This window comes from Mustela putorius, unplaced genomic scaffold (assembly GCF_011764305.1).
Source record: "Mustela putorius furo isolate JIRA1106 unplaced genomic scaffold, ASM1176430v1.1 tig00003987_pilon_pilon_pilon, whole genome shotgun sequence".
Lineage (NCBI taxonomy): Eukaryota > Metazoa > Chordata > Mammalia > Carnivora > Mustelidae > Mustela > Mustela putorius.
Genome location: NW_025422126.1, coordinates 8215131 through 8239628, shown reverse-complemented (window position 1 = coordinate 8239628; position 24498 = coordinate 8215131). Strand labels below are relative to the sequence as shown.

The 24498-nt window shown below is 41.9% G+C and overlaps 2 protein-coding genes across 2 annotated transcripts in view; one reads left to right on the top strand and one right to left on the bottom strand.

The window, feature by feature from the left end:
- The window catches only part of INTS4 (integrator complex subunit 4), a 117881-nt gene extending 111205 nt beyond the window's left edge, over positions 1-6676 (top strand). The window contains exons 22-23 of the mRNA XM_045071316.1: positions 2020-2140; positions 6253-6676. Coding sequence (XP_044927251.1) covers positions 2020-2140; positions 6253-6431 — 300 coding nt within the window. The 3' untranslated portion in view covers positions 6432-6676. The remainder of the gene's footprint in view (positions 1-2019; positions 2141-6252) is intronic.
- A 6388-nt stretch (positions 6677-13064) lies between these two features.
- The window catches only part of AAMDC (adipogenesis associated Mth938 domain containing), a 39847-nt gene continuing 28413 nt past the window's right edge, over positions 13065-24498 (bottom strand). Inside the window, exons 3-4 of the mRNA XM_004781026.3 lie at positions 15600-15695; positions 13065-13236 (exon numbers count right to left, since the gene is read on the bottom strand). Of these exons, the coding sequence (XP_004781083.1) occupies positions 13096-13236; positions 15600-15695 (237 nt within the window). The 3' untranslated portion in view covers positions 13065-13095. The remainder of the gene's footprint in view (positions 13237-15599; positions 15696-24498) is intronic.

The following is a 24498-nucleotide window of genomic DNA, read 5'->3' as shown; positions in this document are numbered from 1 at the left end:
CCAGGGTCCTGGGATCCAGCTCCCTGCTCAGCAGGAAGCCTGCTCCTCACTCTCCCACTTCCCCTGCTTGTGTTCCCTCTCTCTTGCTGTCTTTCTCTGTCAAATAAATCCTTAGAAAAATAATAACAGTAACTCTTATCTGATTCTAATGCACAGCTAGAGTTGAGAACTATTGTTTCACGTTTATCCCTGAGAAAAAGTTCAGTGACCAACTGAGCATAAGTGAAGTTGCAGGCAGATTATGTAAGGGTCACCTTCTAGACTGTACTGAAAAGTCTCCAAAGTCACTCTACCATGTGCCTGATCAGACTCTTCTGGTGCCTCTGCAGATGGGGTGGTGGGGGACTCACTGCTCCTTGTGGGACAGCTCTGATGGGAGGAAGGTGCTGTCCAGACCATTACCGCTTCTATTCTGGGCAAGTGAAAGGTGATTAGTGTAGCTGGGGTACAGGGGTGCAAGGGCACCTGACCCTTAAGGGTCCCAAACAGACTAGGTTTGGCCACTCGCTGGTGACAAAATCCAAAGACACATAAAGGAGCAGTGGTGAAACAAGACAAAATTCCTTTCAGTGAGGCCAACTCTGGAAAGACAGCGGACTAGTGTCTCAAAGACAGTCTCCGAAGGTCTGAAAACACTTGCAGGTTTCTTTGAGGAAATCGTGGGACAAAGGTCGGTGGGTACTTGCAGGTGGGCAGTGAAGCTTAAGTCATGATTGACTTGGAGTCAACCACAAGGGCTCTTGTTGGCTCAGGGCAGTTGTTATTGCTTGTTTTTGTTACCATCAGGAAATGTTTTGCCTTCTGGGTCTTTTGCCTGAATTAAGAGATAAACTGGAAAGAAGAGCTTAAACAATTAGAAAGTTTGAGGTCAGCATGGAGGCAGTTGAAGTCTTCTCTCATTATGGGGCAGGTGGGCTGAGCCGGGCCTCTCCAGAGTTTCAAAGTTGAAAGGCATGTGCAGTTTCCTTCTCTGTCCTTACTGGTAGGTTTCCATAGTCGAGGACCTCAGTTCTCTGATAAGCTGCATCTGTTGGTTTGGTTCATTTGTGCAACAGGCTGTCCGTGCAGGTAGTGGTGAGGCTACCCTGGGATGTGAGGAAAGTACTCTGGCCCTGTATGAGATTTGAGAACTGCCCAGCTGTTAAAAACAAAAAAAAAACAAAAAAAACAAGAAAACAAGTCCAAACTGGAGTCATTTGCCCCCCACAACAGGAAACTAAGACTTAATTACAGTTTCAACCTATTCCAGGAATGTGTCCTTCCCATTTTGTCCAGCTCCGCAGAGCATCTCTCTACTTGCTAGACTCTTAATAAAGCCAATTAGATCTTCAAATTTACTTGGCTGAATTTTATTTTTTAACCGAGCAGACACTTTGACAGAAAGAGCAATAGAAAGTGCTTCTTAGCATCCTGTAATCTAGAGTAGAGAATGCAGTTACAAAATTATTTTTTTTTTTAAGATTTTGATTTATTTATTTGACAGATCACAAGTAGGCAAAGAGTCAGGCAGAGAGAGAGAGAAGGAAGCAGGCTCCCCGCTGAGTAGAGAGCCCAATGCGGGGCTCAATCCCAGGACCCTGGGATCATGACCTGAGCAGAAGGCAGAGGCTTTAACCCACTGAGCCACCCAGGTGCCCCTAGAAAATTATTCTTAATACTTTTTGGTTGGTGGTGGATCATGGCCCATGAAGTGATTAAGAGCTGAGGAAAGAGAAAGTCATCCTGATGGGGGTGCCTTTTCCATCAAGACTGGTATTTATACGTGTTTTTGTACTTAATAGAGGCACTTGACTCTTGTCACTTCTTCACCATGAATTCAGGGACATTTAGCAAACACTGCTTTGTGCTGGGGCAGGGAATACAGAGATGCCGACAGTGTTGTCCTCTGCTCCAGGAACAGTTCTTAGTGAAGGCTGGTGTCTTCTGTTCCTCCTCTTTTGAGATTCACAACAGACAGCACAGTTTTGTTAAAAACTCATAGCCCCTCTGTCTCTTTTTCTCATTTCTCTCACCTCTTAGGTCTTATATCCAGATGGCCAGGCTCAGATGATTCACCCTAAGCCAGCCGACTTCCGGAATCCTGGCCCAGGACGCCATCGGCTTATCACTCAGGTGTACCTCTCCCACACTGCCTGGACAGGTAAAGGGTCAGTGGGCCAGGGTGGACAGGAAAATATGCTCCTAGGGATCACATTTACCTGTAGGCATTTGGTTTTTTGTACTTTTCAAAAATACATGGTTCTGTCAGGCCTGCTGAGGACTGTTCTTGTTTTCTTAAGGAGTTTAAAACCCCAAACTGGCTGCACTTATTCATTTGCTGCATTGCTTTGATTGCTCGAGGCCAAGATTTTGTAAGATGTACAGGAGTAATAGAAAGGAATCTCGTGGAAAGAGCCCTCAGCTGGATACCAGTACACTATTTGTCCTGTCTCTGCCACTGACTTGCTACATAGCCTCGGACAAGCCATTCTGCCTACTGAAACTGTTTCCTCACTTTCAAAATGAAGATGATAGTTCTCCACCTAGGAGTTAGTTCTGAGCCTTGCTTTGTCTGGAAGTTAAGCAGTTTTATATTTCTTTTTTTTTAAAATTATTTATTTATTTATTTGTCAGAGAGAGAGAGAGAACGTGAACACAGGCAGACAGAATGGCAGGCAGAGGCAGAGGGAGAAGCAGACTCCCTGCCGAGCAAGGAGCCCAATGTGGGACTCGATCACAGGACGCTGGGATCATGACCTGAGCCGAAGGCAGCTGCTTAACCAACTGAGCCACCCAGGCGTCCCAGCAGTTTTATATTTCTTACCCCAAATTAAAACTTTTCTGTTTTTGCCTATGAACCATTCAGTTCATTCCCCTGAAACAAGTAAAATGACAACTATTACTGTCCTGCCTTCCCACAGGACTGGTTTAATGTGATACTTTAATAATTTGTGAAAAGATAGGAAGGTTACATAAGTATTTTTAAAAATTCTTAAGAATACAGTGGGAGAATACAAGCACATCAGACATTACATTTCAAGTGTGTAAGGCTGCTTTTGAAACTTGAAAAAGAGACTCAATCTACAGAACCTAAAATGTGGAGGAGAATTGGCCTTACTGTATTTCCTAAATCACTAAAGATGATTCAGAAGCATGATTATTACTGGAGAAAGAGTTTCATGCCACCAAATTTGGTTTATTTTAGAAATAGGTGGATGCATTCTGGAATTTTTTTTCACTGAAAAAAAAATTTTAAGACTTTTTTAAAAGATTTTATTTATTTGACAGACAAGAGATCACAAGTGGGGGGGAGCAGGCTCCCTGCTGAGCAAAGAGCCCGATGCGGGGCTCAATTCCAAAACCCTAGGATCATGACCAGAGCCAAAGGCAGAGGCTTTAACCCACTGAGCCATCCAGGCGCCCCTTCACTGGATTTTTAAATACATGAGTAACTAATGCCATTATTATTGGTTTCCCTCTATCGGGGGTGTTAGGTGAGTATAAATGACATAATAAGGTTTTCACAAAGAGAAAATAGTGCTGTTAAATATCAGGGCAGCCCCTTTGGGGGTCTAGTCAGTAACCCTGGGCCTGGAACAATTGAGGAAGCATCCAGCAATGCTTTACCCAGGATCTTCCTCCCTGAGCATCTCTCATTTTATATTTTTGCTGCCTGGAGTGTTCTGCACTACCACAGGAAGGCAGAATTTCTTATTCTAATCTGTTTTGATGAAGATAATGCCGTGGGACAGCATTGTTGAGGAAGGGCCAAGATTCAGAGAAGCACTTAGTTGCACGTTAGATCTCAGAAGAGCCTCAGAGGTGTTGGCAGGGCCTAGTGACTTGCCCCGTTCCTACAGTAGCTCCTTCCCTGAGCCAGGGCTACCATCTAGGCTGTCATGAGCCTGAAGAATTCTGATTCGTTCAGAGATCACCTGCTCTGAGAGATTGCTATTACAGATCTCTCTTTTCTCAGTACAGCACTTTATTAACCGACTGAGCCACCCAAGCGCCCCTCTTTTTTCATTTTAAGATGCATAAGTGGAGGCCCATGTAGTGGATCATGGGGCCCCTGAGGCTGGCATGCAGATTTCCCAACTACCAGATCCCTTGTGTTTTCATTATACCACGTTCCCTTCTGACCTGGGATGCCTGGGACACTAGTGAGATGTGTTCTCATTCTGAATGCCCTGCGCTGTCTTTGTGCTAATCCAGGAGATGGGGTCTAGTGCTGGGGAGCATTTCCTCCATGCAGTCCTTCAGCAGCTCCCTACCAGAGGCCTCTCCTCTGAGAGGCAGGCTGTTGCCATGTAGGAAGCTTGAGTCACTCTGACCTGGTTCTAGATTCTGCCTCCCTTGCTGTACCTTCCCGAGAAAGTCGTTTTACCTCTCTGTCTCATTTACTTTACCTGTAAGATAGGAGCAAGAAGATATACCTCATAGGAGAGCTGTTCTTCCAGGCATGATGAATAGGTTGGATGATTTGTCCCATATAATCTTTTGTCTTTCTCTCCCACTGTCTCTCATTTTCTCTCCCCTCTCCTTTCCTCTTATGGCAGTGGTTTGAATTGCCATTCTTACTACATGCAGGGAGGGCACAACAAACAGTTGGGCTGAGTCCTTTGACCTCACCAGGATTTGGCTGAAAGCGCTGTGAGAGTTGGGGCTGGGTTGTGGTTGTGGTTGGCAACAGCCATCTGGGACAAAAGAGGGGAGCATAGTGGGATAGCTGATACCAGACCCTGATACCAGAGTGCAGCACTGGTTTCATTACAGATAAACCCCATATTACATGGTTGTGTTCCTACCACGTGGCAGGTAAGGTGTGGTGCTGAGGCCGCTCTCGGGCCGGCTAGGTTGCTCTGGCTTCTTGGGAACCTTCCCCTTCCTGGAGGACAGCAATTCGGTCTCCGTTTTCCTCCCTACAGAGAAGTCTGGAAGTGACTAGGAAGAGGTCTGGAGAGGCATCGAGAAGTTCTGGGACCTCTGCCCTTGTTCATTTAGATCCATCCAGCTCTTACTTTTCTCCTCTGTATTTCTTAGCGTTGGGCTAATCTTTAATACTTGCACATTTTGCTCCAGTCACATGAAATTTAAGAGGATATCCCAAGCTTACTCTGTTCCCGGCCCTTTGCACCTGCCCTTAGGCCCTTCTGAAATACTCTCCCTGTCCTTTGTAGAAGCCACATGGTTAACAAAAAGATTAATTGCTTCAGTGTATCAAGTGGGTTTAAATACTGCCACCAGTGTGGATTTGCACATTCACTTAGAAACTTTCAGAGCCTTGGGACTTTTACAGGGGGAGGGGGGCTTGTGACAGTCTTTTGTGGTGTAGCAGAGTAAGAACTCTTGGGGTTGTGTGCTTGACACAGAGCAGGTGTTTTATTCTAAAGTCTTCCTGAGGACATCTAGATGGCTCAGTCTATTAAGCGTCTGCCTTAGGCCCAGGTCATGATCCCAGAGTCCTGGGATCAAGTACTGCATCGGGCTCTCTGCTCAGGTGGGAGCCGCCTTCTCCCTCTGACTGCCACTCTCCCTGCTTGTGCACTCTCTCTCTGACAATAAATAAATAAAATCTTAAAAAAAAAAAAAAGAAATTGATTAAAAAATAAAGCCTTCCTGGGCCCCCTCCTCACTGTCCTTACAGATTTGATTAGAGTGCTGTGCTTCTTTTGTAACTGTCTCTGTTCCCAGCAGATGGGCAGCAATTTGAGAGAGGGCTTACTTGCTCACTCGGGCCTGTTACGTGCATGAAAGAAAGGAAGGTTTAGTTGACATGATTTTAGGTCCCTGAAATGTGTTCCTGTTCATTGGTGAGAATTTCTTGTCAGAACTGTTTCCTAATCAAATCAAGGTTTCTTCTCCACTAAGACGGTAGCGTCTGCAGTATTTGCGGCCCTGATGCCCAGGCTCAGCCACACAGGAAGAGCCTGGTTATCTGGCCATGAGAAACAGCCCTGTGCAGGCCCATGTGGCCCTCTCTGGAAGCCAGAAGGCCTCTGAGGCAGAGTTTTTAGTCGTCTCTGATCAGCCACAGATCTGAGCTGCAGAGAGCCCACAGGGACTGGAGGAGGAGGTGGTGGAGAAGCAGCTCATCTGTAGGCTCGGGCTCAGCCTCGCAGGATTCAGGCTGGGAAAGTGTCTTTGGTGAGGGGGAAGGGTTGAAGACAGATGAAGAAATGTTTAGAAACCTTACTGCTTCTGTCTTTGATGTGGCTTTTACTTGACATTTCTTCCCAATTCCTAGCAGTTGCCCCGTCTTTTTTTTTCCAGAACCATGCCAGGTGGAAGTCAGGCTGCTGCTGGCCTACAACTCCAGTTCTCGAATTCCAAAATCCCCATGGATCGAGGGCGGTGAGGTGTCACCCCAGGTGGAAACCAGCATCGAGGGCACCATCCCCTTCAGCAAGTCTGTGAAAGTTTACATAATGCCCAAACCCGCAAGGCGCTGAGTCACCAGCAATCTGTAGAGCCGAGGCTGGGAAGGCCCTTCATAGGTAGCAGGGTGAGGCAGAAGCCTAGAGCACTTCACCTGGAGATGGCATATAGGCATGGGCACCATGACCTGTCTAGTCTCATCTGGTATCAAACACAATAAATTATTTTGCATTAAAAAACCAAAAACCTTCAAGTCTGCACCTCCTCCTTCCCTGGCAGTCCCCTCCCCCCACCACCAATAAAGTTGAAAAAACACCTAGCTGTTCTAGTTCCTGGTCCTTAAAAAAATTATGTGGCTGTAGGTTCAATATTTATATCACATGGTTATGTTCCTCGAGTGTGAAACAAAGTTTTGTAGCCACCTCTAAAGAACAGCTTACTGGAGCATAATCTTGTTTTTTAAATCAGCAGGCTGTTTGCCAGGGCCCACTCCTTTCACAGCTGTACTTTCTCACCACCAATGGTTCCTGAATGGCCTTAGACATCACTATCTTGCCAAGAAGGTCTTTCCTAATGCAGGCAGTACTACACCAAGGACTGGGTGAATAGCTGGAGAATGAATCATTTTCATCCCTGAGAGAGATTCTTGATCTTGCCTGTCATTACCCTTAGAACCAAAATAATGCATGAGGGCCATATTATAGGAGATCAAGGATTATGGAAAAGTGATCCAGTTTAAGAAATAAAGGCATTTCCCACTGCATCTTTGATGACTCCAGGGTTGGAGCTGCATGTGAGTTACTGGTGTAGTTGCGGGATAAGAGCAGTAAATGCTCCAGGGGAGTTAACTGTGTGCGGGCCCTGCTACCTGCCATTTAATCCTTGCTGCAGCCAACTGAGTCTTCTGGAGACCTCAGAGAAGCCTGGGAGGAAGCCTGGACAGTAAGTAATAAAGCTGTTTTCATTCAAATCCAAGATGGTTCCCAAGGCCTGGGCTCTGCCACCTCTGGGAAAGTATATGGAAAAAGCCTTTAAATCTTCAGCTCTCTATACCTGGCTTTCCTCAGCCATAAAATAGAGATAATTATACCTTAGGTGTTATTGAATGAGTTTAATCAAATAATGCTTGGTAGAATCTGAATCTGCAGCCAGTCTTGATCTTATGTGGTACTTGGAAAGCTTATAAAAATAATAGCAGGATTATAAAACGACTTAGGTGGTGCTGGAATTTGAATTCAAGCATGTTTGGCTTTTGGTTTAATGCACTTGATTTGTGCCTGGCAGTGATATGAGCCTTTTCCATGAATTAACTCATTTAACCCTCACAGCTACCCTATGAAGTAGGTACTGTTTTCTTTGTTTTACAAGCAAGGCAGTTGGATTTAGAAAATTAAGTAATTTGGCCACAGTCATACAACTAGTAGATAACAGAGCTGGGGTTTGAACTCAGGCAGTCTGGCTCTAGAATGCCATCCCTGCCAGAGTGGCACTAAGGGAAGCAAGCTCTTCAAGGAGCTAGGTTACTTTTCTAGTGGGCTGGCTTGTTTTGTGTATCTCAGGAATGTGACATCACTGAGCTTTCATGTATCAAAAAGATACTGTGACAAAAGTGCCTGCCCTGGTGATAAAGAAGCTGGGAGCTAGGCCAAATCCTGTCACTGTTCTTACCCAAGCACCATCTGATGATGGCTGGGTCAGAGCTTTAAGACATTGAGACCCATGGCTGCCCACCGACAGAGCGCCTCGTGCACTCACTATAGAAAGTGTGAAGGCTTCTGCATGAAGGCTGTGCTGCATCCTCTTCAGCTATGGTACTCCTGCTATAGAAATCCTCAAGTCATCCCCCATTTCAAAGGTGGGGAAATTGAGGTTTTGAGGTAATGTTTTTCTCCTAAAGGGAAATGCCAGGACTTTATCCTGGGTCTTAACATGCAAAATAGAGTATTTTTTCCACCAAAACTAGAGATGAACTAAGGGGCAGATTTTTGCATACCTTCAAGAGAAGTTTTTTAAAAGCTGTGTAAGAATAGAATGGGTTGCATTAGGAGATGAATTGTCTATGGATGTGTTTAGCAGAGGTTGAACAGGTTCCTGACAAGTTTCTTTCAGAGGAATTCAAGTCTCATATAAGAGATTCCTTTTTAAATTCCTTTGAAAACCCTGAATTATCAGATTCTGTGAAACATGAGACTGAATTCATGGTAATGCCAAGACTGGAACCCAGGTCTCCTGCTTTTTAGTCCAACATGGTTTCCGTAACGGGTCTGTTCTGTGTAAGTGGTCTCCCACGTATCCAGCAGTCAAAGCCAGAAACCTGTGTGTCAACTGGACTCCTGCACCCCTCAGATAAACAGAGCCATCAGATAAACACCCCTCAGATAAACCGGCCCTTTAGATTCTGCTTCCTTAAATATTTCTTGACTCAATCGTCTTCTCATACTTGGTTTCTATCCTAATGCAGAACACCATCATCTCCTAAAATGTGGCATTAGCTGCTTAAAGATCTTGCCTCAGATCTGCTCCCTTCAGTCCATTCTTCACACAGCTTGCAGAGTGATCTAAAACCCAGATCTGTTCAGGCCATTCCCCTGCTTAGTCCCTTTGACTAAGGCCCGCTGCTGGCCCAGAATTAAGTCTAACGTCCTGATCTCAAAGGCTCTTCATGCCTCTGTCATCTCCAGCCTCATACTGCCTGTGCCACACGTTCTGTGTACTTCTCTGGCAATAGAGAATTCCTGTAGTTAATGTCCAGCACTCACCAGGCTATCTTGGTCTCAGACCTTTGGACCTCCTGAGCCCTGGAATATGTTCCTCAGAGGGTCTCCTGTGGCTTCTTCTCATTCTCCAGGACTGAGCCTCATTCTAGAAGGTATTTTGTCTCTCCTGTGGGCTTGGCGCATTGCCTCTGTGTTCTGACAGCCTTTTGTATGTTCTTGAAGCATATTTAAGTTTCTGTTGCAGGTTCACAAATGGAAACCCGTTTTAAAGAAAGGTAGACAGGAAAAAAGGAGTCAAGTGGCCTGTCGGAAGGTAATAGAGACTTCCAACGTCTTCAGTCAGGGTCAGAAGGTAGTTGCTCTTCAGCTCTGCTCAGTGGTTTCTTTTTTTTTTTTTTTTTTATGATTTAATTTATTTATTTGACAGAGATCACAAGTAGACGGAGAGGCAGGCAGAGAGAGAGATAAATAGAGGGAAGCAGGCTCCCTGCTGAGCAGAGAGCCTGATGCAGGACTCGATCCCAGGACCCTGAGATCATGACCTGAGCTGAAGGCAGCAGCCTGACCCACTGAGCCACCCAGGTGCCCTGCTCATTGGTTTCTAAGTGTGGGCCTGGTGGTATCAGATCTTCTGGTTCTTCAAGAAGAGCCAGAAATCTGCATTTTTATGTAAAAAAAAAAAAAAGCCCAATTAAAAAATAAATGAGGGGCGCTTGGGTGGCTCAGTGGGTTTTAAGCCTCTCTGCGTTCAGCTCAGGTCATGATCTCAGAGTCCTGGGATCAAGTCCCGCATTGGGCTCTCTGCTCGACAGGGAGCCTGCTTCCCCCTTTCTCTCTGCCTCCCTTTCTGCCTACTTGTGATCTCTCTCTTTCTATCAAATAACTAAATAAAATCGTAAAAAAAATAATAAACGTTAAGGTTATCCTGAGATAAAACTGCTCTCTAGGTAGATTTGTGGCAGTTTGCAATGTCCATACCATCACCATACGTTTACAAGTCTGTCTCTTCCAACTAATCTGAGTCCTTGCACAGTAAGAACATGTGTGTGGTATCCCCAGCACAGTGACAGGCACATACCAGGTGGGAAAAGAGTGAATGAGTCTATGAATCTGAAGCAAACTTAGCAGTACCATGGCATGCCTGCAGAAGCCAGCCCTGGGAATTCAGGTTTCCAAAAAGACTTTATATTTGGCTTTGACAAGATTGACTTCTGCAAAGAGAATTATAGGGCACACAGAAAGCATTTGGTAGAATTCTTGTCTTAGGAACCACTCAAGCTAGAAGAAATTAAGTGTGGGCAGAGTGAAGGCTATGCTACCTGCAAATCAAATCAAAAGGCTTAATGATGAAGACATGGGACTAAGTGTAGTGTCATGTGGACAAACAGCTTCTCTCCAGGTTCTATCCATTTTCAGCAATGACCATGTAGAACAGATTCAGAAATAGGAGCTATTTATGAGCAGGTTCTATACAAAGTTTAATGATCTCAGTGCCAGAGATTTCTGTCTCTAAGAAGTTTGTGCTAAGTTTTATCTAATGTGGAGACAACTTGCTTAGGAACACGGATTACACCCACACCTAGTCCAACACCCACTGGATGTCTAACTTTACATTTCACTTAAAACAAAAAAAAGTCGATTGCATCAATAGAGAAACAATCTGAATTTTATCAAATACCCTCCTAGCTACATAGGTGCCTGGCTTTTTGAGCTGAGATCTAGAAAGATCCTGTATCTCTTCCAACTAGCTGGTTGCAGAAAGGGCACTAAACAGGACTTGCCCAGACCTCTAGGCTGGGAGTCAGGTCTGTGAGGATCTTACTTCCATGGTAAGTTTTTGTTTTTTCCTTTTTTTCCCTCCTTAAACTCTACACCCAATGTGGAGCTTGAACTTCCAACCCTGGGATCAAGAGTCATATGCTCTACTGACTGAGCCAGTGAGGTACCCCACTCCCATGGGCCTTTTAAGGAGGTGTATAGTAGAAAGAGATCAAGACACAGAATCAGGTTCTAATCTTGGCTCTGCCACTTCCTTGCAGGGTCAACTTGGAAAGATCTCTTTGCTTTCCATTCCAATGGTCTTTGCTCACCTTTTCTTGCCAAGCCACATCTTAAGTTACTGTTCAGTCTGTGGACTGGCTGCGTAGTCAGATGCCCAAATGGGCCAAGCCTGTGACAGGATCAGATGGAGCAAAAACCAGCTTTCTGGGAGCTGTGACTTCAACAAGGGCTGGGATATTAATTATGTCTGTGATAAATACTTGACCTAGTAAATGTTTAGTTAAAAGTTTCCAAATGTTTGGTGAATAAACTAATACCTTATTTTTTAAGACTCAGCTTGTGTCATGGTCTTGGTGATGTCTTCCTTACTTTCCCTTCCATCCTGGTAGTAGGCCATCCTTTAGGCCATCATTGGACCTTGTAACTATGATAATGTTAACACACTGTATCAATGTCTGTTCAATTTTCTCTCCTATGTAACTCCTGAGGGCAGGAATTATAACTTACTCATTCTGTATTCCCAGGGCCCAGCAGTAAGTAGTCATAAAAACTTTAGTAAGAGACTCCAGAAATGGGCATGAAAGAGATTCAGTGAGAGAATAGTCGATAGTTCCTTTGGGCTCCAGCATTCTATGAGCCTATGAAATAGGCTGCTGTATTACGAACCATAAATGAAACTAATTGACACAGAGCAGACCCATTAATCAAAATATAATGATAACAATGGCTTCAGTTGAGTCCTTACTACATGCAAAGCAGTGTGCTAAGACATTGTATGAATCACCCCCATTTAATACCTACAAAATAACTCCAGGTACTAATTATTATCCCAATCTGACAGATGAGAACAGTGCAACTCTAAAAGATTAAATAAATCCCCAACCAGTGAGTGGCAGAAAGCCACAGTTCAAAGTCAAGGCTACTTGACACCAAAGCCCATACTCCTCTAACTCCTTAAAGAGGGGGAGGAATGAAAAGTAAGGTGATGTTGATAATTTATCATAGTTCTGTCTTCTAATCCTTCACAATAAATACTTGGTATTTAAAGGAACAAAGACTATTCACGGCGGTTACAGAGCAGCTAGTCCAGACCCATCATTTTATAGCAAGAGAATCTGCGGCCCAAAGAGACCTATCCAGCCAGGCTCAGGTTTAGCTAGTAGAACAGCTTGCCTGTTCTACTATACCCAAGTATACTTACCCAAGTATCATGGCAGAGCTCCTGCTGTGCTATAACTGGAGGGCTCTGTCACTTCACTCGGGGGTCTGTTCATATGCCATCTGCACAGGGCTTTTCCTGACCACATATCTGAAATAGCCTTTTAAAAATTTATTTTTTATTTGATAGATCACAAGTAGGCAGAGAGGTAGGCAGAGAGAGGGGAGGAAGCAGGCTCCCCTCAGAGCAGAGAGCCCAATGGGGGCTCCATCCCAGGACCCTGAGATCATGACCAAAGGCAGAGGCCTTAACCCACTGAGCCACCCAGGTGCCCCTGAAATAGCCTTCTTTACTCTTTGTCTTCTTATTCTGCCTTACTTTCCTTTATAACAGGCTCTACTTACATTATGTATTTATTGTTTCTTTTCCCCACTAGAATATAAGCTTTGTGAGGTTAAGACTTTTATTGCTGTTTCTCTAGAGCCTATACCAGTGTCTGACATACATGGTACTCAATAAAATGCGTTTGAATTAATGGTTAAACATTCCAGAGCATCAGTTGCAATGTAATTTTAATGCACTTGAACTTTTCCTTGGCCTTCAAAGCAGAAGGCGTTATTTTTGCCTTTATTTTCTCATATATCTGGCCTAACATTTAGTGTATTATGTACATCTGTCTTCTCTCCGGATTTTCAGTTCACCTCAGAGAGGGACCTGGTCTTAGTCATCCATGCATCCCAAAGCCTAGCACAGGACCTGGCATGAACAGCTGTTTAAAAATGCTTGGGGAGGCCGGTGTGGAGAGTGCGAAGAGTGATGGTCAAAGGCACTTTTGCTTAGTGATTTATTCTTAAGGCTCCATCAGCACGTAGAATGGAAGACCCCTCCCACTCTGATGCCTTGGGCAGCCAAGGCATTATACTCCTTCACTGCCTGCTCTGTCTGGAGGACCCGCACATCAATGCCTTGTTTCTCGAGGTACTCCACAGTTGACGGCGGCACCTGGGAAGAGGGAAAAAGATGAGTAAGTCAGGGGAAAGGCACTCCTTTCCTGGGTTTCCTTTCCTGCCATGAGGCAAGGGTTCTCTACAAAATTGGACAATGACAACAGTCACTACTCGATCACCCAGCATGTCACCATCCAAAATTTGACAAGGAGCCCCAAGGATTCAACAAGGCTTCTAAGAAGTTGACAGAAGCGTCCTGCATGTACAAAGCTTAGGTGAAATGGAAATGGGAAATAATTGATTTTGGAGTCAGACAGTTTTGGATTTAAATCTTAGCAGTGTGACCTTGAGTAAGAGAATTCCATTCTCTGACCCTTTGTTTCCATGTCTGTAAATGGGGATAATAATACCTAGCTCACAGGGCTGGTATGAAAACGAATTCAGCTAAGGCATGGAAAATGTCAGTATGTTGAATGTCTGGGTCAGTCCAACCTGAGTCTAAAGTCTAACTTTGTCCTGTAGGCCAGCTATCTAAAGTTTCTCAACCCCAGTTTCCTCCTCTATAAAATGGGGATAAAAATACACACAGGGTGGTGTGAGGATGGAGTTTACACACAATGTATGGATGTTGCAGTTCAAATATCTCCTTAGAAAGGCCTTTCCTGACTGCTCCATTTAGAGCAGCCCCTCCTAAGTCACCATTGTCTTCACAGCATTTGTTACGATCTGAAATTGTCTACTCTTCTATTTTCCAAGAGGCCCATGAACCTTGTTTACCTTATGTATCTTGTCTCCAGTGCCTAGAAGAGTGTCTGACCTATAGGAGACACTGAATAAATGTTTGTCAATTAATTTATATAAAAGATTGCCAATAGTGGCAGCTATTATTGGATTTTTTTTTTTTAACCTCTGGCTTGTGCTGAGTATTATTTTAAATAGATTTTAATTAGATTCTACCTTCTCAGAAAGAGCCCTGAAATATTTTTTTTTTTAAGATTTTATTTATTTATTTGACAGAGAGAAATCACAAGTAGATGGAGAGGCAGGCAGAGAGAGAGAGAGTAGCAGGCTCTCCGCTGAGCAGAGAGCCCGATGCGGGACTCGATCCCAGGACTCTGAGATCATGACCTGAGCCGAAGGCAGCGGCTTAACCCACTGAGCCACCCAGGCGCCCCCCCTGAAATATTTTTTTAAATGCCCTATATTTTTCTGTGTTTCAACAATTTTATAATAACAACAGCCTTATAGAAAGGAATTACTTTAATGGGAAAAAATAGGTTAAAAATATATATAAATAAAGAGCACCTTTATCGGTAGGGAAGTAGATTTTAGGACATTTATATAAAGGAGAGAATGAGGTAGATCTCTGTATACTTATACGAAGGGCTGCCCACATGTACAGTATGATCCTATTTATGTAAACATGCTTAAAAGTGTATACATGTGAGGGGCGCCTGGGTGGCTCAGTGGGTTAAGCCTCTGCCTTCGGCTCTGGTGATGGTCTCAGGGTCCTGAGATCGAGCCCCATGTCAGGCTCTGCTCAGTGGAGAACCTGTTTCCCCCCAACCCCCTGCCTGCCTCTCTGCCTATTTGTGAGCTCTCTCTGTCAAATAAATAAAATCTTAAAAAAAAAAAAGTGTATACATGTGTATCTGTATACATAAGAGTATATATTTGCAGCTGCATGGAGCAACAGACATTGAATTTGGAGATGGGAGTAGGGAATCTTTCACTTTTCTACTTCAATATTTCTACATCAACTGTTTTGCAATAAGTATGTATTATTTCAGTAAATACAATAAAAATAAGTATTTTTTCCGAAAGGGGGAAAATGCATAACTTGACTATGTTCAAGAATAAGAAGGAAAGGATAAAAAGTACTATAAAAATTTGAAGTACTAAGAAAAAAATGTGAAGTATTGTGAAAATCTAAAGAACCAAATATTGATAGCTATAGAGCTTGAGAATTCCAGGTGAAGAAGTTCTGAAAAATAGTTGAAACAGAGGCTCCTGGGTGGCTCAATTGGTTAAGCAACTGATCCTGGAATCCCGGGATCGAGTCCCAAATTGGGCTCCCTGGTTGGCAGGGAGTCTGCTTCTCTCTCTGAACCTCCCTCTTCTCATGCGCTCTCTCTCTCTCTCTCACATTCTCTCTCTCAAATAACATCTTAAAAAAAATATGAAAAAAAAAATAGTTGAAACAACACGGGCCTAGGGTTGGATAGGGACTAGGGACTTCAACCCTGATGAGGAAGAGTACTAGCTAGCATCCCTTATTTTATCCTGGGCCATCCACTGGCTCAGCAAAATGAGGGTGCATGATATATTGAGAAGAGCTCCCAAGAAGGACATATTAGTAAGATAAAGTCTAAGAGGTCACCAACCGTCCTCAGGAATGCTGTGCTCACCAATACCTACCTTCAAGGCCTCACTCATCCCTCGGCCAATCACAAGGGTCTGCACACCTTTCTTGACAACTTCCTCCACATCTGCAGGCTGCACACCAGGAGAATGCTGAATGTGGAAAGAGAAAGCATACCAGCTACCTGTTCTTTTAACATTGCTTTGCAGTTGTTATTCTTGGGGGATTCACTCATTCACCTATTAATTCACTGAGAAAATGTTTACTGAGGTTTATTTTGTGCCAAGCATCATTCAGGGCCCTGGGAATAATAGAAGATTCAATGCCTTAAGGAATGCTAAGTCTAGTGAAAAATATAGGAGACTAAAAAGAAATGTCAATAGTTTTACAAGTGCTACAAGGACATTAGTTCAGGGTGTTGCGCGAACACAGAGAAAGAGCACCTCATTCAGACCTGAAGAGTCGGAACAAATGGTCTGGGAAGCATCCCAGAGGAGGTAAACTGAGATGCAAGCTGAGGCCTAAAGGACAAATGGGAATTAGCCAGGTTAAAGGAACTCAGTGGAATAAAGCATTCCAAGCACAGGGACTAGCATGAACAAAGGCTTAGAGGGAAGAAAAGCCCGGAGATTGAAAGGTAGTTCAGTATGGCTGGAGAGACAGGTGAGAGAGTGGAAAGAGAGAGGGTGGGAGAAGAAAGCACTTCACACCAAGCCAAAATTTGGAGCTTTGGAGAGATTTCATAAGAATCAACCTTTTTCTGAGCTCCTTTCCCACTTAACTCCAAAAAACAACTCTTGCTTTAAAATCTGCCACTTCATAAAGTCTTGCCAGATTCTCCCAGGGATATTAAAGATAAGATGTTTAATAACATTAATCCAACATTAAAGGATGGTGACATCCGAGTTGCTTCCACTGCATGGTGGTGGTAAATGGTAATGGTAAAGTAGGAGTTTAGTAAATACCAGCCCAACCACTGGGCTTCACCTATTACATATCTGTACAGGGATGACACTCTTGAGTACTGAAGCTCGAAGACCAAAGCCCTCCTTCCCTGATTTGTCTTTCTATATCCTTTCATTCAGTCAAGAGGTATTTACTGTACACTTACTCTCTACCAGGTTGTATACACAATACTGGAAATACTGAGATAAGCCAAATAGTTGCGAGTTTTAGGGAGGTACGAATAGTGATTGAGTGGAAATAGTTACAATAGGATGAGATAAAGTAGAGTCAAAGGTTTCAGAAGAGCGAGTGAGTAAATATGATGAGAAGTTGTCATGTATGACATGCTATTTTAATTGGATCTTTAAGTATAAGCAGAAAGAACTATGCCTTGATGCAGTGGTCATGGAAGGGGTACATTCTAAGCACAGTTAGACATGGTATAAAGAAAAAACTGAAAATGTCATGAAGGCAACAAATGTACCAAATAAAGAAGAGTTTTTCAGTTTTGAAAGAGGACAGAGGAGATAGGAATGAAATTTATATATTTATAAAGGTAAAAGGAAAGTAAATGAGTCTTTTCATTAAATCCTGAAATATCTTAACATGTTTATAGTTACAGTTTTCATAATACATGTATAGAAATTGCTCCATGTGATCTCTACAGTGATCCTATAAAGTAGCACTAAAACATCCACTCTCGTTTTATAGATAAGGAAACTAAAATTCACAAAATATATACACATTGGCCAAGATACACAACTGTTAAGTAAGTGGAGCTGGGATTTGAACTGAAACATGTTTAACTTTCAGCTTAATGAACTTCATTAGAATACTATAATCCAAGGAGCATCATTTTTGACTCGAAAGAAACAAACCTACGACCTATGACCACATAGAGTTGTGCTTAGCCCAGGGCCTGGCCCACTGTATGTAGAATAATTGCTAGTTCAAGTGTGAACCTGAATCTTTCCTAGAACAATCTCTCTCTTTCTGTCATCTCTCACGCACACATAAGCTAAAAACAAAAACAAAAAACAAACAGAATGGAATATTTGAAAAATGGTTGATTAATCCTCAAAAAGGAAGGAGTGAAAAACACGAGGTCAAACAGAAAGCAAACAGCAAGGTGAAACTCTTAAACATAGCTTTATCAATAATAACATTGGACTAAAGAGTTTCAGGCAAAGACTGTCTAGATTAAAAAGCAAGACCCCACTAAACACTACTTTACAAGGTAGGCACTTTAAAGACATGGGTTGAAGATGAATGGATAAAGAAGATGTGGTATATATACAATGGAATACTATGCAGCCATCAAAAGAAATGAAATCTTGCCATTTGTGATGACGTGGATGGAACTAGAGGGTATTATGCTTAGCAAAGTAAGTCAATCAGAGACAGACAACTATCATATGATCTCCCTGATATGAGGAAGTGGAGATGCAACATGGGGGGGGAGTTGAAGGGTAGGAAAAGAATAAATGAAACAAGATGGGATCGGGAGGGAGACAAACCATAAGAGGCTCTTAATGTCACAAAACAAACTGAGGGTGGTGGGCGGGGGGAGGGAGAAGAGAGAGGGTGGTGGGGTTATGGACATTGGGGAGGGTATGTGCTATGGTGAGTGCTGTGAAGTGTGTAAACCTGGTGATTCACAGACCTGTACCCCTGGGGCTAATAATACATTATATGTTTATAAAAAATAAAATAAAATGAAATGAAAAAAAAAAAGACACAGGTTGAAAGTAAAATGATGAAAAAAGATAAAACACAAACACTAATAAGAAAGATGGTGTGTGGGTATATATATATAGTTTGTTTTTTTAAGAGACTGGTGGGTGGGACAGAGGGAGAGGGAGAATCTTTAGCAGGCTCCACACCCAGTGCAAAGCCCCATGTGGGCTCAACCTTATGGCCGCAAGATCATGACCTGAGCCAAAATCGAGAATTGGATGCCCAACTAACTGGACCACCCAAGAGCCCTTGATATGGTTATGTTAATATCAGATTAAGTAGACCTTAAGACAATAAGTATCACTACAGATAAAGAGTGTCATATGATGCTTAAAGGGCCAATTCATCAACAAAAATATAACAACTCCAAATCTGTGTACTGTTAGTAAAAGACCTACAAAATATAAAGACAAAAATAACAGAACTAAGGGGAGAAATAGACACCATCATCATAGCTGGAAATCTTAACAACTCTCTTTCAGTAATTGATAAAACAAATAAACAAAAAAATCCTTAAGGAAATGGAAGATTTGAACAGCACTATCAATTTGTCCTAATAGATATTTCTGGGTTACTACACCCAACAACTGCGGAACACATATATTTTCATGAATACATGGAACATTCACTAAGACTAAATCTTGGGCCATAATTTAAATCTCAGTAAATTTCAAAGAAATGAAATAATACAGAATATGTTACCTAACAAAATAGATTTAACTGTTTACAATAAGATATTTAGAAAAGCCACAAAATAATTGGAAATTGAACAAAGTATTTTTTTTTAAGATTTTATTTATTTACTTGAGAGAGAGAGACAGTGAGAGAGAGCATGAACGAGGAGAAGGTCAGAGGGAGAAGCAGACTCTCCATGGAGCTGGGAGTCCGATGCGGGACTCGATCCCGGGACTCCAGGATCATGACCTGAGCCGAAGGCAGTCGTCCAACCAACTGAGCCACCCAGGCGTCCCTGAACAAAGTATTTTTAACCAAAGGACAAAAGAAAAATATATCAAAATTTGTGGAATACAATCAAATATACTTAGAGGGATATTTATCACTTTAAATATTTATAGAAAAAAAATGGCCTAAAATCAATGGTCTAAACTCTACTTTAAAAAGCTAGAAAAGGAGTGGCTGAGTGGCTCAGTTGTTAAGCATCTGTCTTCAGCTCAGCTCAGGGATCTCAGGGTCCTGAGATCAAGCCCCATGTCAGACTGCTCAGCAGGAAGCCTCCTCCCTTTCCCACTCCCCCTGCTTATATTCCCTCACTCGCTGAGTCTCTCTCTGTCATATAAATAAATATTTTAAAAATAATAAAAAATAAAAAGCTTGAAAAAGAAAAGCAAATCCAAAGTAAGTAGAAGACAGAAAATAATGGATATATGTGTACAGATTAATGAAATGGGAACTAATTCAGAAAACCAACAAGGCAAAAACTTGATTTTTTGTTGTTGTTTTAAAGATTTTATTTATTTGACAGAGACAGTGAGAGAGAGAACACAAGCAGGGGGAGTGCAAGAGAGAGAAACAGGCTTCCCGCTGAGCAGGGAGCTGGATGAGGAGCCCGGTCGCAGGACACTGGGATCATGACCTGAGCCAAAGGCAGACACTTAACGACTGAGCCACCCAGGTGCCCCAAAACTTGATTCTTTGAAAAGATTAATAAAATTGATAAAACCTTTGAAAGACTGATCAGGAAAAAAAGAGAAGACATAAATCATAAATATCAAGAATTAAGGGGACATCACTACAGATCCTAATAAAAAATCCTAATAAAAAAATACTGGGAACAGCTTTACACTAATAAGAATGACAGATGAAATGGACAAATTCCTTGAGCAACACAATTTATAAAAAAATACATAAGAAATAGAAAAATCTAAGTAGTCCTATAGCTGTTAGAAATTTAATTTGTAATTTTTTTTTTTAAAGATCTATTTACTTGAGAGAGAGTATGTGCATGAGCAGGGGAAGGGATAGGAGGAGGGGTAGAGAGAATCCTCAAACGCACTCCCTGCTAAGCAGGGAGCTGGATGACCAGGGCTCCATCCCAGGACTCTGGGATCATGACCAGAGTAGAAATCAAGAGTTGGCCACTTAACTGACAGCAAATAAGGCACTCCCAATTTATAATTTAAAACCTTTCTAGGTTTTAAAGCAAAAATTCTAGGCACATATGACTTCTTTGGTGAATTTTCTTTTAAATATTTAATGAAAATCCTCAAGAAAACATTAACAAATCCAAGGTTGGTTCAACATTGAAAAATCAATGTAGGGGCGCCTGGGTGGCTCGGTGGGTTAAGCCACTGCCTTTGGCTCTGGTCATGATCTCAGGGTCCTGGGATCGAGTCCCGCATCGGAATCTCTGCTCAGCAGGGAGCCTGCTTCCCTCTCTCTCTCTCTGCCTGCCTCTCCATATACTTGTGATTTCTCTCTGTCAAATAAATAAATAAAATCTTAAAAAAAAAAAAAGAAAAATCAATGTAGTTCACCATAAAGAAGAAAAAAGCATGTAAATTATCTCAAATGATACATAAAAAGCATTTAACCAAGTTAATGTATTTATGATCTAAAAAAATTCAGCATGGGCATCTCAGTTAGTTAAGCATTTGTCTTGGGCTCAGGGCATGATCCCAGGGTCCTGGGATGAGCCCCACATTGGGGGGAGGAAGGTGGTCCCTGCTCAGCAGAGAGCCTGCTTCTCCCTCTTCCTCTGCTGCTCCTTCTGCTTGTGCTCCTTCACTCTCTCTGCCTCTCTTTCAAATAAAAACCTTTATAAAAAATTAAAAAAAAAATAGGTGAAGTATTTGAACACACACTTTGCCAAGGAAGATACATGGATGGCTATGAAGAACATGAAAAGGCACTCAATATCATAAATCACCATGGACACATATTAAAACCATAATGAGATATCAAATGCTAGTGAAGATATGAATTAGATCTATCCTACATAGCCAGCGGAAGTGTAAAGTATAAAACTAACTCTGGAAAACAGCTAAGCATTTTCTCAAACAGACATTTATCATAGACACACACAAATCCCCCCAGAAAACATTTATCACACGACTCAGCACATTCACACAAAAATATGTATATGAATGTGTACAGCAGCTTTTTTGGAGAAAGGAGAGATTAAGTTTTTTATTTCCTAGACTTTGAAGTCACCTTTCCACTGTATACTTTCCCCCTGTTTTATTGAGATATAAATGATGTATAGCATCATGTAAGTTTAAGGTATGCCGCATAAAAAACTAACTTAACATATTACTATAATAAGTTTACTTAATATCCATCATCTCATATAGATACAAAAAAAAAAAAGGGAAAAAAGACTTTTATTCCTTGTGATGAAACTCGAGACTTACTCTCCTGACAACTTCCACATATATCATACAGCAGCGTTAGCTACAGTCATTCAAAGCAGTCTTATTTGTAGAAGTCCCATGGAAACAACCCAAATCTTCACCAGCTGGTGAAAGGATAAACAGACAGTGTCATAATCTAACAATGGAATACTACTCAGCAACAAAAAAGGACCAAATTATTGCTACAACAATACGAGAGAATCTAAAATGTATTATAATATGTGAAAAAAGCAAGTCTCAAAAGACTACATACTGTATGATCTCATTAATATGACAAGTAAATATAACGTGTGTATTATCAGGTCAATTGGCAAAATATTAGTAATATCTGTATATTAAATTGTATCAACACTTATTTCCTGATTTTGATAACTGTATTGTGATTACATAGGAGAATGTCCTTGTTTTTTGAGAACTTCATACAAGTATATAGGGTAAAGGAGTATAAGATCTATAATAGTTCAGAAAAAATATCTATTGATAGAATGATAAAAAAATATGATAATATGTTAACATTTGGATCTGGGTAAAAATGAGAACTCTTTTCACTATTCTTATAACTTTTCTGTAAGTCTGAAATTATTTCAAAATAAATATATTTTTTAAAGTATATAGTATAGGCAGGATATAGATTAGCCAGAAGAGACCACATACAGGCACAAATACATACTCCCGCTGCCTCATTTGGTTAGCCAAGGAAACAAAACTTAAAAGAGCCAGGTGGCTACACCAAGCATGAGCAAATGCAGCATATCTTTACTGGCTTTCTCCATGGCTCTTGATTCCTTATGGAGTGTGCAAGTGCTGCCAACATTTTTCACCCAGTCAGTGAATGTTCCAGAGCTGAGAACAAAAAGCCAGTCTCTCTCACTAATACACTTTCATATTCAGACTTAACGTCATTAGCATCTTCTTAAGGAACTGACACTTCACACTATATGAGCCTACGTTTACAGGACTATCAAAGAGTGTTCTAAGTTGGAACACCCGCGTGTCAAAGAGTGAACCAAACTGATCAGCAGTTAGGGGTATGTTCCTCCTTTTGGAAGACGATGCAGAGCTAGTGCCCAGGTGGCTCTGAACAGTACCTCTGGCTCCAGCTTTACTGTTCTTCAAGATCAGAGGAGAATGGGGGAGGGCAGATCCTTTTTCTGGAAAGTTATTTCGATTCATAAATGTTTAAAAGGCAAAATAAAGGGGGTGTTTTTTCACATGATTACAATGATTGGTTCTTAAAGGAATGTAAGAGGATTAGATTAGATGCCTTTTTAGTTCAGTGGGTCTGTGATCAATCCTAGAATCACCCTGAGCTGCAGTGATGCCATACAGAACTTAAAATATTTTTCTGGGGCTATGACCAAGGTAAATATTTAATAGAATTACAAATCAGGATTGGAGAGCTTCACCTTCCTTAAGTAAATGCACTTAACTGAAATATCAAAAGATTGCTTCATCTAACAAAGAATTCCATCTTCTTTGAGGAGCGTCATGATTGCCAGACAATAAGAGCTCACATTCTAGTATAAGGAAACAAGACACTGCTCAAAATCAAGCGAAAGGTCAGAAAGAGTGCAAAACCATAATCCTTGGGAGATTCAGAGACTAAAGACAGCCGCAGCCCATCAGAGACGCTAGATCAATGGAACTCAAGTGACAAATCTGGCTGCTGCGTGCTAGACTGCAGGCCCACGGTGTCACATACAGAGCAGTGAAAGAGAAGTCTGCAACAGCCTGTGGATCCAGGCACTGGTGGATTTTTACTCACAGCCTCATGCAGAGCCTGTGATTGGAGCATCAGGCTGTTATTGAGGTGTCCTCCACCTGTCACCAGCTCATCCTCCGCTTCTTCCAGTCCCTTGGGGCAAACCACTAAGGCTCTCTTCCCTGCGTGAGTGTCTGGTTCTGTTCCTCTTCTTTAAGAGGCTTTCTGTCACACCATGTGAGGTTGTAAAAGCTCAGTTTTTTTCTTGAGGGAAGACTATCAATTGTGGGGAAATGTCCAGCTAATAATAATGTTCATTGTACCTGCTAAACAACAAAGTGGCATCTTAGATGGCTGGGACATCTCCTCCTATTTTATGTTAAATTTGAAAAGAAAACATTCCTGAATTACACTTTCAAGGAAGCATTTCCTTCTGCTGAAATAAGCAGTTAGTGGCAATGCTGTTATCTGTCTGTGTTGCTGATAAAAGCAGATTCTGTGAGTGAAGGTTAAAGGATCTCTGGTATCTGTCCCCCGTGGACATTGCCTCACATTCTCATTCTCATTTGCCTGAATTAAGAGCCTCCTAAACGATCTTCCTGTCTCTGCCAGCGCAGAGGCATATTTGCATTTTGTGTTTTGTTTTTAGTTCTGGTGACAGAGGCCACACTGGCAATCTGGCAAAGCCTATGGCCCCTTCTCAAAATAAAATTTTAAGATGCACAGTATCAAATATATAGAACTGCAAAGACAACAGATTTTATACAAGTAAAATGGCTGAAATATTAAAAACAGATATGCGATCTAGTAATATGCCTCTTTATTAGTTTAGAAGAGTGGAAATATTTTCCAAAAACTTGTTGGCAGACTTGCCCTCACATCTCCTCGTGGCAAGTGGCAGACTGCTAGTTGTTCTTTCAAAATCCATTCTGCCTCTACTCTGGCTCATATGGCCCCCCAGCTAGAGACTCTATTTTCTGTTCTCCCTTGCAATTAGCTATGGCAATGTGATATGCTATCACCAATATAAACTTCAGTGGAATATGAGCAGAAGAATGTATGTATGTATCTGGATATGTATTTGCTTATTTTTCTTTTTAAAATACAGAACAGATAAACCATAAACTAATAAAGATAGTCACTGACCTATTGGAATGAAGTAGGTATGGGATAGTAGAGACAGGAAAAAGAGTAAGACTT